The following is a 15,458-nucleotide window of genomic DNA, read 5'->3' on the forward strand; positions in this document are numbered from 1 at the left end:
GGCAGGGTGCACCCTGGACTGGTCGCCAGCCAACCACAGGGCACATATAGACAAACAACCATTCACACTCACATTCATACCTATGGACAATTTAGAGTCGCCAATTAACCTAGCATGTTTTTGGAATGTGGGAGGAAACCGAAGAAAACCCACTCATGCACGGGGAGAACATGCAAACTCCACACAGAGATGGCCGTGGGTGGGATTGAACCCCGGTCTCCTAGCTGTGAGGTCTGCGCGCTAACCACACGACCACCGTGCAGCCCTAATAACAACTAATCTCAACAAAATAGTTTAAAATGAGGTGCTATAATTTTTCATTGTATTGCACTTGTTGACAGCCTTTATGTTGAAATAAATATGTGTTTAATGCGCACCCTTCAAGCTATATAATTATGTCAGGCAGCAGCTTTTTTAACTGTGCGTCCTCACAGCTGAGCAGTGTCCCACCCCAGGTAGATGAAATAGAATGCATTATACTGTAGCTGCCTATGAGGGTCTTTCTTTGAAGTAAGTGTTTGCATAATGAAAGCAGAGAGAATCACGATTGTTATGCCGCATTCCCTCTCTTGTGCTCCTTCTCTCCTGTTTTTTGGCCCTATTTTCCTTCCTTTGTCCCGCTATTCAGTTTCACTTTTTTTTTTTTTTGCAAATATTGCTGTTTTTCTCTGCCCACCCACCTTTCGTGTGCATGCAGGCCATCACACAAACACCTTCTCACCTTGTTCCCTTTGGTTTATTATGTCATGTTTCCATTTGTCGGTGTTATGATTGATTGAAACCAGAGCTGTTAAAAGGCCACACATATGTGCTTGCAGAGCTACTGTCTCACGACCCGCTGGCTACACTTGGATGGGTTACTACCAGAATTAGCATCTCCTTGGTGAGGCGCAGTGCTAGGATTTCCCATTAATGAGGCTCACTGAGGTTGAGAAGGATCACAAGGGATTCTGTTTTTTTTTTTTCAAGAAGGTGGGAGGTGGAGGCAAAAATGAAAATACCTCCGAGATCAAACACATACAGGAAAACACACTCTCCTTCCATGTCTATCTTTGTATTATGGATGACCTTTAAGTATGTTTACTTAATGTATCCCACTGAGAATACATTGGATTCATAATAGTCCGAACACCGGAACAAAGTCAAAGTTCAAATATTGTGGTTCAAATATATTATGTTTGAATAATGACTGATGTGTTTTCATACTTTTAGTGTCATAGAATAAATATTATGCTACGTATGCATACAGTCATACAAACAACTAGCTGATGGCCAAGGGGTACACTGTGGTTGTCTACAATCATGCATTTATAGTTTAAAATATATATATATTTTGTTTATTTAATTTATTCATTTATGCCATTTTTTTGTTTGTTCTATTAAGTACCACTTCAGTCAAAACAAGAATGGCCGACCTACTGTCTTTAAATCAGTATTCATTCATTCATTCATTCATTCATTCATTCATTGATCCTCACGAGGGTCACGGGGGTGTCCATGTGGGTGTGCCTATGCCAGCTGTCTTGGGGCGAGAGGCGGGGTACACCCTGGACTGGTGGCCAGCCAGTCACAGGGCACATATAGTAGACAAACAACCATTCACACTCACATTCATACCTATGGACAATTTGGAGTCACCAATTAACCTAGCATGTTTTTGGAATGTGGGAGGAAACCGGAGTACCCGGAGAAAACCCACGCATGCACGGGGAGAACATGCAAACTCCACACAGAAACGGCCAACTGTGGAATTGAACTCGGGTCTCCTAGCTGTGAGGACTGCGTGCTAACCACTACGCCGTTGTGCAGCCTAAATCAGTATTATTAACGTAAAATTCCTCCTCTTGCTTGTTTTAATTGCTTCAGATTGTCGGTCAATTTCCATTTGAATTTCCATCTCCTTCTGACATGAGAATAGTTAAATCATTGCATTTCGGAGCAAAACGCCCCAGGTTCAAATCTCCACTAATAAGCAAGCATCTTTGGTATTCATCAGGAAGGGCATCTGGAATATAAAGGACTCGAGCCAAAATCAGTATGCGAATCAAAAGTTTTGCTGTGGCGACTCTGAAACCAGGAAAAAGCCAAAAGAAACAAACAAAAAACTCTTTGAGCCCGATCTAATAAGATCCCAAATACAATAAGCATATTACATAAGCAAACTAATAAACACTGCACATACTAGGGGTGTCATGAGATCGCAAATTTAAAAGCTGACTCATTACGAAATCAAATGTCTCATGGGCACTAAGCCTGAGACAATGACAAATGAATGAATTAATCACACAATACATGCAAATGAACAAAAGGGGAATGAATTGATTGCCTCAATATATTGCCTTATGCATTCATGTCTGTTTTCCTCGTCTCCCACCTCCAAAAGAACAGGAAAAGACTTGATTGTGTGCATTGGTTTCCACACCTTGGCTAGCTTGTTCCATAGAACAACAGCAAGAACGGAGTGAGCTCTTTTGTCAGTTCTACAGCCGCTTTGTCTCAGTGGGTGGGATGGGTACCTTTCACATTTGAACTGATATACAATATACCGATACCTGTGTGTGTTTGTGTAGTCATAAATAAATATTTTTTAATTATCCATCTGGAAATATAGCAATTAATTTTTGACATAACTCCATTCCCTTTTTGAGTCTTTGCGTCCACCTTTAAATTGCGGTAAACAGATTTTGCTAAGCTTCTATTTGTGTAAATGTGGTATTAATTAGTAAAAATGTAGAAACATGCTCACTAAAAATGGGAATGTGTGCCTTGATATCAAACTTTTTTTTGTTTTGCCTCAGTTGGCCTTGCTCCATCATTCACACAGATGACAACAGACTTTATCTTTATTTAAAAAAAACAACAACAACACGTTTGCACATGTTTTTATACACGCAAACCATTAGTAGATCAGGCTCTTAAAGTTTGAATGTTTCTCCTGTTTATTGATCTCAGAGTGGGAAACACTCATTATAAATAAACAAACAAACAACTCCATGTAATAGTTTTTAGAATAATTTACGAGATAGTTTGACATTTTGAGTTTAGTTTTAAAGATGTACTTGGATAACCGGAACAATACTACACTCAAGGGAATAGGGAAAGAAACTGCTTATTCTTTTTGAGGGTCTCAGCTGTGCAGACTGTGGAGTGCCTGAGGCTCTACTGAATGTGTCCCATATTACCGCTATTTAGCCTGCTAGTTTATGCTAGTTTATATCCCCACTCAAGTGAAAAAAGACTTTGGATTGACTTGAAATTTCTCTAATGTGCAGCTGTACGATGGACGAGTGGTTAGCAGGCCACACAGCTAGGAGACCCGGGTTCAATTCCCCTCTCTGTGTGGAGTTTGCATGTTCTCCCCATGCATGCGTGGGTTTTCTCCGGGTACTCCGGTTTCCTCCCACATTCCAAAAACATGCTAGGTTAATTGGCGACTCCAAATTGTCCATAGGTATGAATGTGAGTGTGAATGGTTGTTTGTGTATATGTGCCCTGTGATTGGCTGGCGACCAGTCCAGGGTGTACCCTGCCTCTCGCCCCAAGACAGCTGGGATAGGCTGGGATAGGCACACCCACATGTATACCTATGGACAATTTTGGAGTCGCTAATTAACCTAACCAAGCATGTTTTTGGAATTGAACTCGGGTCTCCTAGCTGTGTGGCCTGCGTGCTAACCACTCGAGTGCCATGCAGCCCCAAGCATGTACATTAACACGTCTTCCAAAGCATTTTCAAGATGTAGGCTAAACTAATTATTACCTCAATTGTCCTTAATTTTGATAAATTGTCACTTTTGTGTGTTTTTTGTACAGTAATGCAAGATTATAAATAAATTATTATTATGATTATAATAAATAAAAGCTCATGAAAGTCAATATTGCTTGAAAAAAATAGATGCAAATGTCTGAATGTAATGTCAAAATAAATGTTGGAATCATCCAATCATGACCAGCTTGTAGCCGTTACAATGTGATATCACAAAACTGTGTGAAATTTCCCTAAGGATGAAGCCCAAATATCTCCATCCACGTTGGATCTTGTATTATCCTGCATGTGATGCAATGCTCTTTAAATCCCAATACATGTGGTCGGCTTATATAAATATGTTTTGTTTTTTTTTAAAGTACTGTGCACCTCTGTTCTGACGCATATATTGCACCTGTAATCCTTACAGAGGACCAACTGCCTTCAGGGTTCCCCACCATCGACATGGGACCCCAGCTGAAAGTGGTAGAGCGATCGAGGACCGCCACCATGCTCTGTGCTGCTAGCGGAAACCCTGACCCGGAAATTAGTTGGTTCAAGGATTTCCTCCCAGTCAACACATCCAGTAACAATGGCCGAATCAAGCAGCTCCGCTCAGGTAACCAATGAGCTTGTCCTCCAGCTCTTCTCCCTCCCTTCAATCCCAGGTTTAGTTCCACCTTAAGAGCATCGATATTTCCCAACCCTTTTTACATTTCTGTTTTCTACAACGCTTTTGTGAACCTTGCCGTGGTTACTGGCCGTGCTGCTGCTGCTCCTATGAGTTGCCTTGAATGGTTGCCAATCCCTCTTAACTCTTCTAGGCCTTTCAAAGTGAACTTTCTTCGCTTCGTTCCAAAACACTCTGAGGCCTTCCTGTGCAAATCACCATTACAGCAGGTTACATATGACAAAAATCTTAAAAAATATATCACTATGGTTTGCTTTGGAATTTCTGAATGTGTTTTTTGTTTCTTAAACACAATTCAAAGAGATTGAAACCCAAGTAATGGTGGCGTGTTTAAAGGGAATTGCCTTTTCTAAGTAATCTCACTGCTGTGACTAATCCAAATAAATCAAATCACGTTTCTCCCTTTTTTTTCTTGGAAAACTGTGAGTGGACGTGAAATCACAATTTGTGGGATCCAAAAAAAATGTCCACTCTGTTGTCTCTTATTGTGTTTTTGTTTAGCCACAGTAGTGTGCAAAACCCCAAAAAGTCTCCTCGTCCCCCCTCTCCCCCTTCCTGCTACTTCCAGGGATGAACTCTGGACCTAAAACCCTCTCTTGTGATTGGTCACCCAAATCTCTGGCTTCTGTGTGGACAAGAACCTCTTTGCTTTTGTACATGCTTGTTTTTTTTATGGCTCAACCCAAAGTCCCCGCTCAGAGCCCCCTTACACTTTTTTACTACTAATTCAATGTCAAAAATATTTGCAAAGATAGTATTGCTAAGCTTTAAAATTAAGAAGTGATTTTGCTTTTATTTTATTCATAATAAGCATAACTTTTAATGTTGTAGCTAATGAATACGTTTCTGGGGATGCGGGGGGGGTTCCAGTGTTTTTCAAGGTGTATCATGAATGGACCGATTGTAATGCCATGTCTATGCTGTTTCTTTTCTCTTTGTATCTTTTTAACCACAGAATCCTTTGGTAAGTGCTTTTGCCCCGAGGTCCACACCCTCACTGTCCACTCTTCTATATACCTTTCACTAATATTGCTGCTCTTCCTGCTGCTGCTCACCTTTACAACATTGAAGCGTTGTTAAAACGCATGGCATGCATTTTTACTAACAATCACACAGGACACAGACATGAGATACAACACATAGAATACATTTATATTCCGTTCATATTCAACATATTACACACATTATATTAGACGTGCAATAGATGGCCTCACCTTCACCTGTGCACCTGCAGCCTTTCCACATCCAGGGAATTCTAATAACGCTCTCCTCACACTCGCCAATTTACTTTTCCACTCCTTCACTTATTTAATTATTCCTTCCCTCACCCACTCTGTCATTCACTCACCCACTTACTTTCCCCTCCCGCTCCGCTGTCTAGAGTTACCAGTCAATAAGTCATCAACTCGAGATGGCTGTTAGGCAGGCCTTAAGCGGAGCCACTGTAAGGAAATCAATGGCTACTATATTTCAGACTTCTAGACAGTGACTTTCCAGGGTAGCCTGTATACGGATAACCTCGTTACTACTGCTTTTCTATACCAGCGCAAGATAAGCTCAGCATGTAAACAAAGAGAATCCACCTTTTGTTGCTTTTCCATTCTCTCTCTCAGGGTGTTTGCAGGAAATATCTATTCTTAGTTAGTCCTGTCACTCACTTCCCAGAATTATGTATTGTCAGCACATCTACAGTCTCTGGGATATCTAGAGTTTGTTGTACAATTACTACGCATTTTTGTAATTGTTTCTTTCTCTTGTCAGCCTGATACTTATAGCTGCATCATAATATAAACAGGCTGACAGCATACCAGTACAACACAGTGTAACCCACCAGTAAAATGAACAAAAAAGAGGAAACACCAACATTTTCAATATGTTTTTAGTTTTCCCATTCAGTTCTTGCTTTCATACGTAAGCAACAATTTGCTGCTAATCAATACAAGTACTGTTGTATCCAATGCTACCATGTACTACTAGTACAGTGGAACCTTGGTTATCGTTATTAATTAGTTCCGTAATGTCCGACAAAAAACGGAATGTATAAAATTTGAAATTTTCATAGGAAAGAATGTAAATCCAATGAATATGTTCCAGACACCCAAAAATGTTAACAAAAAAATTTACATTTTTACATGCGGAGAAAATGCTAAATAAGTATAAATGATAAGTGTAATGTGTAAATACATTTTAACATCAATTTTACCTTTATTGAAAACTCTTGTTGGGAAGACAGGAAGTAGTAATATGACAAGTAAGATTTCCATTTCCATGATTCAAGATGGGTGAATAATTAGCGTACCAAAGACTCAAATACAAGAGTCTGTTATACGTCCAAAACTGAGTCATATGGAAACTGAGATGTCCAAAGGTTTACCTGTTTATGAAACTGGTAGACTTTACAACCTTTGTCAATGAAAATACAAATAACAGCATTATAACAGTTAGGGTTAGGGTTTGATGCCTTGACTTATTGACCTCTTTCCACTTGAAACAGTAAGGAAAATAAACACATTTTATAAGGGACTAAGGCACAATGTGTGCTTGTGTGGGTTTTTTTTTAAATACTTTTTTCAGTGGAGAAACATCAATATGGAATTACGGTAAGCTGTGTCGAGTGGACGAGGTAGCGTCCAGTGGAAAGCGTAGGAGACTCACTGTTGCCTCCTGAGGCCTTACATGGTATTACAAGATCAGTTTGAGCTGCGGTGGCTTGTTCAGGCTAAATCTAAAACAAATAATGCATAAACTGGCAGTTATCATAAAGCAATCATAAATTGTCTAACCTGGCTGTAGTATAACCTCGTCCTGGTGCACGCTGCTTGCACTCCGTGGATTCCGTGATGCCTCAGCTTGACGTTTTCGGGCCGTTTTAAATGTCTTTGCTGTCAGAACCTCTTGTGGTTGCTCAAGAGACATTTTAATCCGATGGTACATCATATGCCTTTAAGTGTTATAGCGTTGGGGATTGGATTTGTTCCCTTTTTTTTAAGCAAGGAATTTTCGGGCACACAGCATAGCACTGATTGTGACCCACATGCAGGATAAGTGTAGGTTAAGACTGAGCATTAAGTACACTTCCTCGGCTGCCTCTTAGAGACCCACTACAGCCACATCTTACTCCTTCTTGCTGCAAATCAATGAAGTCCAATCAATAAACCATCTCCTTATAGCTCTGTCACTATGTCTTTCTATACACAATCTGTCTCTTTAATCTTATTCTGTCTTAGTTATTTTATCTTTTTAATCTTAGTTTTTATCTCTAATTTGGTTCTTCTTTCCAAGTTACTCCCCCAGTTCTTTCAGTATCCCTCCCTTGCCCTTTTCCCCTCCTGTGGCACTAACATTTTCTTCTTCTTCTCCCTCTTTAATCTCGTGCATTCATTGCCCACTCAGGTGGCACGCCCATACGAGGTAAGATCGCTGGGAGGACCAACATGACACAGTGGCCTGATTCCATCCCAACCCTCTGCTTCCTGACTTGTCTCACCAATGTGGGAAGTGGCTCAGGATGAGTGAATCAGTGTGTGGGTTCAGTCCAAGACTATGTAGTGGTAACCACTCATCCTGCTGCTTCGCATCTGCAGTGGGGAGCAAGAGGAGGAGGTTGGAGGGGTGGATTGGAATTGAGCGAGCAATTCATTATATGATGACTTTTAATCACCTTCCCTCTTTTCATCTTTTCATGATCTCATAGCTCATTTGTTCATTTTGCCATATCAGCCCCACCCATTGGTTACCAGAATTCCATTGCTTCCTTAATCATCATATTGTGATCACCGTTATTTTAATACCATGTGGATTTTAATATTGACTTTATGGTCAATTTAAAGCATGGTGTGTTTTTTATGTTGCCTAGATTGGGTTGTCAACGTTTTTGTATTTATTTATTTTTTTTTTTGGTGACCTGAATTCCCTTTTTCTTTTTTTTTTCTTTTTTTTTTGGGTGGTCTTGACCTGAGCTTGACCCCGCGCTCTCTCTCTTTCCTTTTTACCTTGTCTATATTTACCCAATCAAATGTCCCAGTTTTGTTTTTCCCTCCCAGCTGTTATTCACTCGGCCCGAAACGTCCAGATGGCGAAAACACACTTTCAGACATTAGTGTGTTCGCATACACGCACAAACATGCACACACACACACACTTTTCTTCATGATTTTTTTGTTTTTCCTCAACCATTGCTTTCTCTCTTCTCTCTCATTGCCAATAAAAAGCCCCAAACAACCACTTTTTTGATAAAGTTTTTAATGGGCGCTTTTTTGCCTTCCAACACCATCTTTTAAAAAACAAAAAACTCTGGTTGACGTTTTTGACAGTTTTTCTATTTTCAGGGAGTGAGAAAGCATCGGCCCCTTCCAAAGGCTTTGCGTATGTCGTTCTTTTTTTTTTTTTAATACCTATATATTTACCAATATATCTGTTGGCCTTAATGGAGGACAGCTGATTTCTTTACCTCCTTTCTGGGTGTGCGTTTAATGACATCACACTCCTGATCCCATTGGTGGATCTGAAAAAGCTGGGATTGAATTATTGCCATGGCAATGGTTTTGTCAAGTTCTTATCCTTGAAAAGTGATGTAAGTGCATCTCGATTTGCAGACAATTTTCAAAAGGCTATTTGTGACTGGATTTCTCAACATGTTGATTGCTTGGCTTATTTATTTCTGTCTTGCATGAAGAACATTATCCCCCTTTTATGGACTTTTTGTTTCCTTCTCATTTCTATATCAGGATGCTGACCTTTTGTTTTGAGCAGATTTTTGCTGGCTGTGACAGATATGTATTTGTCCCCGTTGAATGGGCTCTTTTTTTTTAGCCCTCTTCTCAACGGGGTTCAGTTTGTGCTGAAATTCAAACTCATTTGTCTTTTATAATAATAACATTTTTTTACCAGATGATATTAGTTTAACTGTTGTTCCTTCAATGTTTCTGTTTGTCCTCTTCTTCTCCTTCCTCTGTGTCTTTTCATTTCCCCACTCCTCATCCAGGTGCACTACAAATTGAGATGAGCGAAGAGTCCGACCAGGGCAAGTATGAGTGTGTTGCAACCAACAGTGATGGGACTCGCTATTCCACACCGGCAAACCTCTACGTTCGAGGTGAGTACATAGCAGACCTTTTTTCAAGGCACTTCTCGGGTGTGAAGTCTTTAAAGTGACCCAACAGATCCCCACATGAGGAAAAACTTATGCAACTTGTGCATCCATGCGTACATTTTCTATACCGCTTGGCCTCATTGAGGTCATGTGTGAGCTGGAACCCATCACAGCTGACTTTGAGTGGTGGGGGACGGTACATTGTGGACTGGTCACTCAACTCTATGCAGAGATGTTCCATTAGAGATTCAAACTCAGATCTCCAGACTGGACAAAGCCTAGTACATCTGTACATGTGTATAGCACTACCACTATCTATGTTTACACCACATTGCGCAACACTTACACACAGTCTACAGGATCCCTACAGGGACACAAGAAAGGGCCGCCACTTTAAGCATAGCAAGCTATTGAGCTAACTAGTTAGCTTCCAATTTATTTATTCTGAACTTAAGAAAGGATTTGAAACTGTGTGGGGAAGAAGGATAAAGTAAAGCCAAAAACCACTTCCACACTGAATGGAAGGACAACTTTTTTCACTTCTTTCATATAGCATTACACTAATGACCAGTGTAGAAAGCACATATGACTCGTCAATCTTCATCAATGACTGCAATATTTTTTTAAGTAATAATAGGCCATAATCAACCATGAAACAGCGAACATTTGTTGATCAAAAAAGAGTGACAGAGTGATCTTTGAATCGAGGGACAACTGCACTTGGTTGTTTCAGCGTTTATTTGTTTATTTCCAAATGTGAAAATGTTAAATAGGTCGTTATATTTGTAAATAAATTTTTTATTTTAATGTAAAACAACCCTGTATTTTTTATGGTGTCATATAGTTTCTTAGATAGTTCAGTGAAAGTGAAAGTTCTGTTTGAAATGTTCTACTGCTGATTATTAAAGAACATAAAAAGGTAAAAATGTTGATATTGAAGGAGGCTATTTTTTAAAAAATGATTTAATGAGTTGATTATGTATGGATTTATTAGTGAAAACAATTAAATGACCCATCTATCCATTTTCTGTGCTGGAGCCTATCCCAGCTGACTTCGGGCGAGAGGCGGGGTACACCCTGGACTGGTCGCCAGCCAATTGCAGGAAATGACATAGAATTCTATTCAAAATCAATAAAATTATGCCATTTAACCTGGTTCTAACAGCCAAGCCAAGGTTCTTCCAAAATAAGGTTCTTGTTTCTTGAGTTGAGGCAGGGCTCAGGTTTTTTTACTGATGCTATTAATCTCTCTGCCCTCCCTTCTTAGCCTTTAGACCTCAAAAACAGACAACAAATCATTGTCTGGTTAGGACTTGTGTTTCTCCCCCCAAATTCTGACAGGCGTCTCACCTCCTCGGGCGCATTTCACACACAGTGTTTGAGTCTTTTGCTCTATTGCATTTAAAGAGTGTGATTGTAACAGCGCTCTGGAGGATTAGAGACAAACACACCACTGATGCACAATTATGAGCAGACATAAATGTCATACATGAAGAGATATACGTATATATACGTCGTCAGTGATGTGTGTCTAGTTCTTGCAGGCTCACTAAAATATTGCCGTGCCGCTCAGTGAGTGTTTGACAGGCTGTGACGGGCTTTGGCCGACACGCTGGCTGTCCACAGCTTCTGTTTTTTCCCTTCTTTGTCTTCTTCTCTTGAGCACTCCCTCGCGTCTGTTGCGGCCTTGCCACGCTCCTTTGTCTAACGTGTTTTCTCTCCCTGTCTTCTCTCTGATATTGGCCATTTTTCCTCGTCTTTACACCCCCTCCTCTACCGTATGCCGCCCCTGCACTTGTCCTTACTCCCTCTGCAGAGCTGCGAGAAGGTTGGTACTGTCAAGACAGTGTGACTTCATTGAGTTTCTCCATTGCAGGGGTGTCCAAACTTTTTCCATTGACACGTGGATATTGATTAAACATTAATCAAACATCAATCCGGTGTGGGGTCAAGATATGCTAAGCACTTAAATACTGTAAACTCATTGGTGTATTCTTATTGTTCGCTTTTATTTTTATTGTTGTTGTGGAAATTAAATCACCTTTTTGATACACTTTATTCTGGTGGAAAGTTGCAAACGGAATATAACTAAAGTCTGGAATCAGACACCATTTTGGTCAGCACGGGACAGCGACAGGGGGGTGATTAGACCATAAAATGTTCTAATGCCAGACGTGTTTTAATTTGATCCCAGGCCACACTTTGGACACCCCTGCCCTGTTGAGTGTTTTTTTTCTTCAGTTAAGCCACCATTTGAGTTGGTGTGTCTGTTTAAGGTTTGCTCTCATGAGACATTTCATCAATTCTATTTTTTCCTTTGAGTGGACATGTGATTGTTGTGCTTTTTTTGTGTGTGTGTTTGTTGTGTCATTTCTGTTTCCATGCATAAAATATTTCTGTTCGAACCTATAAACATCATGAATAAATCACACGTGGCCAAGTGATGACTTACCTGTCAGAATGTTTGCTATTGGTTTCTGTTCATCTGTATGCACTTTACCAGGCAACGGTCATAAAATTCTAATACTGCTCCTTCTCCTGCTTTGCCGGTTTTGCTGCCACCCACCCCAGTTCGCCGCGTCCCCCCTCGGTTCTCCATTCCCCCGGCAGACAGCGAGATCATGCCAGGGGGGAACGTCAACATCACTTGTGTGGCAGTGGGCTCCCCCATGCCTTACGTGAAGTGGATGCTAGGAGCGGAGGACCTCACCCCTGAGGACGACATGCCCATCGGCCGCAACGTCCTTGAGCTAACGGATGTACGCCAGTCTAACAACTACACTTGCGTTGCCATGTCGACGCTTGGTGTTATTGAAGCAGTGGCGCAGATTATTGTGAAAGGTGAGGCGATGGAAGAGGAAGAGGAAGCTTTTGGCTGAGCAGCGAGAGCTTAAATGTGATAGAGAAAGTTTGCCCTTGAATGAGTCTTCCATTCAATTCCAAGTATCTTTTATATGTTACCGGGTAGGTTCTAAAAATGATATGTACTTTATGTGCATATTATGCTACTTGATATAATTGTATACATGTAAAACGGATCAGTCTTACTCCTTAAAGTATGTGTCTAAATGTGGTCAAGATGATTAAACATTTATTATTTCTGAGGCGATTGAGTGTATTCACATTCAATTTGTATTTTTTTATCTCGCATCAGCTCTCCCAAAGGCTCCTGGTACCCCAGTGGTGACTGAGAGAACTGCAACAAGCATCACCCTAACCTGGGACTCTGGCAACCCTGAGCCTGTCTCTTATTACATCATTCAGGTAAGTGGCAGGCCTGCAAAAACACACAATAAGTTAAAAACTTGATATTTATATAAACACACAGCTTAATTTATCATTTACACGTCATAAAAAGCATACTCTGCTTAGGTTTATTTGTTGAATGAAATGCTCAATCTTCTTTTGTCCTAAATCACACAATATGTTGTTTTAATGTTGGTGCATGTTATTGTGTTTTATATCTCCATGCACTCTGTCTTGCACCAGCATCGTTCCAAAGGCTCCGAGGACCCCTATAAAGAGATTGATGGCATCGCCACCACTCGCTACAGCGTGGGCGGCCTGAGCCCTTACTCCCATTACGACTTCCGTGTGGCAGCTGTTAACACCATTGGCCAAGGGCCCTCCAGCGAAGTGGTGGAGGCTCGCACAGCTGAGCAGGCACCCTCCTCGCCTCCCCGACAAGTACGCAGTACACTGAGTTTTGAAAGTAACTTGTAAAGAATCATACATGTAATTGTATTAGCAATATTATGTATTTTATTGTGGCCTGGAGGTAAGAAGATTTGATCTTACATGATCCATTGGGATACATTTGATTTATAGTCCTGAGTCCCATTTTTTGTTGTGCTCAACATAGTTATACAGTACTTGGATCACATTCTAATTTGGTGTATTTGTAACAGAGCTAAGGTGGCATTAATTATTTGAACTCAACCTTTATTTTACATATTCAGTCTCATAAACAATTGGTACTATCTAGTTAATCAGTCAAGAAGTAGGCTTGACTCCTTTCCTCATCCATATTTGATTATCCTATTGCTCATATTGTATTGAGCCACCCATGGCTTACCATAGTAGATTCCCTTTTTTAATCTATGGTTATCGTCATACCATTTCCTTATGTTTTTAATGGTGGTCTGTTGTGGTGTCATCACAAAAATTTACAAAATGGGAAAAACGCTTCACATAACGTCATGTGTGATGAAGGTTTTAACCTTGCATTAGAGCACCAAAAACACAAGGAAAAGTATGACGATAACCATAGATATTTTGTGTAATTCTGTGCTTTCGGAAGCAACAAAGCAAGGGCTATATATAATATAATAATATTACATATATATATATATACTATATATATAAAAGAACTTCAATCTGCATGTTTTGACAAATCATACTTTTATTGTAGAAAATATTCCAAAATGTATAGGCAAGGTTCCCTAACATTTTTGTCCACATTGTGCCAGTAAAACTGCATCAAATATCGTAGTAACAGAATGCAACAAAATATGACTCATCTGCAGGTCAGAGGTCGCATGCTGAGCACCACAACAGCAATCATCCACTGGGACGAGCCAGAGGAACCAAACGGGCAGGTGGTGGGCTACAGAGTCTACTACACCTCTGACAACACGCTGCCAGTCAACCAGGTGTGTGTTGATACGCTGGAGGTGGATGTATGGAGGTGGATGCATGGAGGTGGATGCATGGAGGTGGATGCATGGAGGTGGATGCATGGAGGTGTATGCATGGAGGTGGATGCATGGAGGTGGATGCATGGAGGTGGATGTATGGAGGTGGATGTATGGAGGTGGATGTATGGAGGTGGATGTATGGAGGTGGATGCATGGAGGTGGATGCATGGAGGTGGATGCATGGAGGTGGATGTATGGAGGTGGATGCATGGAGGTGGATGCATGGAGGTGGATGCATGGAGGTGGATGTATGGAGGTGGATGCATGGAGGTGGATGCATGGAGGTGGATGCATGGGGGTGGATGTATGGAGGTGGTTGATGATTAATAAGATGCTTACAAGTCTAATGCTTGGGTTCACACGTTGCTCCTGTATTGGTGCGATGCAGTGGGAGAAGCAGATGGTCCGCAGTGCCAACTTCATCACCATTCAGGGTTTGACTCCCAACAAGACGTACTACATCAGGGTCCTGGCCTTCACCTCAGTAGGAGATGGTCCTCTTTCCCAGGACCTGCAGATTATAGCCAAGACCGGGGGTAAAAAAAAAAAAAAAATTCAATTATGTCACCATGTGTAGATAAAAAGGAAATATAATACATTTTTTTCAATAATCACAATCCTTTTAAATGCTCCAGTTCCATCCCAGCCTTCAGAATTCAAGGGGGAAGCCAAATCAGAGACGAGCATCCTGTTGTCGTGGGTGGCGCCACCCCAGGGTGGTCCTGACAACCAGATCACAGGATATGAACTGGTTTATCGACGAGCAGACGATACAGAGGAGGTAAGGACAAGATAAGATGGTTTACTCTTGAATGGAGAAGAGGGGAGTGTACTGATAACAAGTTCAAAGTTGGCTCATGATATTTTTTAGTAGAATTTGTATTATGGTTTTCGATATGGGGCTGCACGGTGGACTAGCGGTTAACCAGTCAGCCTCGTACTCTGGCTTTGAATCTTCATTGGAAGCAGTATTCCGCTGCTGCTTGCATGTACCCGTGTACTCTGGTTCATCTCACATCGGAAAAACATCGCGTGTTAGGTTAATTGATGTCTCCTTAATTATTCATGGGTGGGAGTGGGTATTATTGTGTATATGTGAAAATGCATGTGCCCTGTCACTGACCGGTGACCAGTCCAGGGTGTACCCCGCTTCTTAACCAAAGACTCCATCGTGACGCTAATGAGAGATGAATGGTTATTGATAGCTATTAAGTGCATCATCATTAATGTCAT

At 40.9% G+C, this 15,458-nt stretch overlaps 1 protein-coding gene across 17 annotated transcripts in view; it reads left to right on the forward strand.

Moving 5' to 3' along the window:
• The window catches only part of LOC131137438 (receptor-type tyrosine-protein phosphatase delta-like), a 174,741-nt gene that overhangs the window by 122,178 nt on the left and 37,105 nt on the right, over positions 1-15,458 (forward strand). For 5 of the 17 annotated variants that reach the window (XM_078793291.1, XM_078793295.1, XM_078793299.1 and 2 more), the window contains 11 exons: positions 4,176-4,364; positions 5,392-5,400; positions 7,830-7,847; positions 9,421-9,531; positions 11,345-11,356; positions 12,100-12,369; positions 12,683-12,792; positions 13,018-13,215; positions 14,055-14,180; positions 14,614-14,761; positions 14,861-15,006. In XM_078793291.1, coding sequence (XP_078649417.1) covers positions 4,176-4,364; positions 5,392-5,400; positions 7,830-7,847; positions 9,421-9,531; positions 11,345-11,356; positions 12,100-12,369; positions 12,683-12,792; positions 13,018-13,215; positions 14,055-14,180; positions 14,614-14,761; positions 14,861-15,006 — 1,337 coding nt within the window. The remainder of the gene's footprint in view (positions 1-4,175; positions 4,365-5,391; positions 5,401-7,829; positions 7,848-9,420; positions 9,532-11,344; positions 11,357-12,099; positions 12,370-12,682; positions 12,793-13,017; positions 13,216-14,054; positions 14,181-14,613; positions 14,762-14,860; positions 15,007-15,458) is intronic. The other 12 variants (XM_058085433.2, XM_078793303.1, XM_078793304.1 and 9 more) reach the window with 4 other exon arrangements.

This window comes from Doryrhamphus excisus, linkage group LG9 (assembly GCF_037039965.1).
Source record: "Doryrhamphus excisus strain RoL-2023G ecotype Guam linkage group LG9, RoL_Dexc_Guam_v1.1, whole genome shotgun sequence".
In the NCBI taxonomy this organism is placed as follows: Eukaryota; Metazoa; Chordata; class Actinopteri; order Syngnathiformes; family Syngnathidae; genus Doryrhamphus; species Doryrhamphus excisus.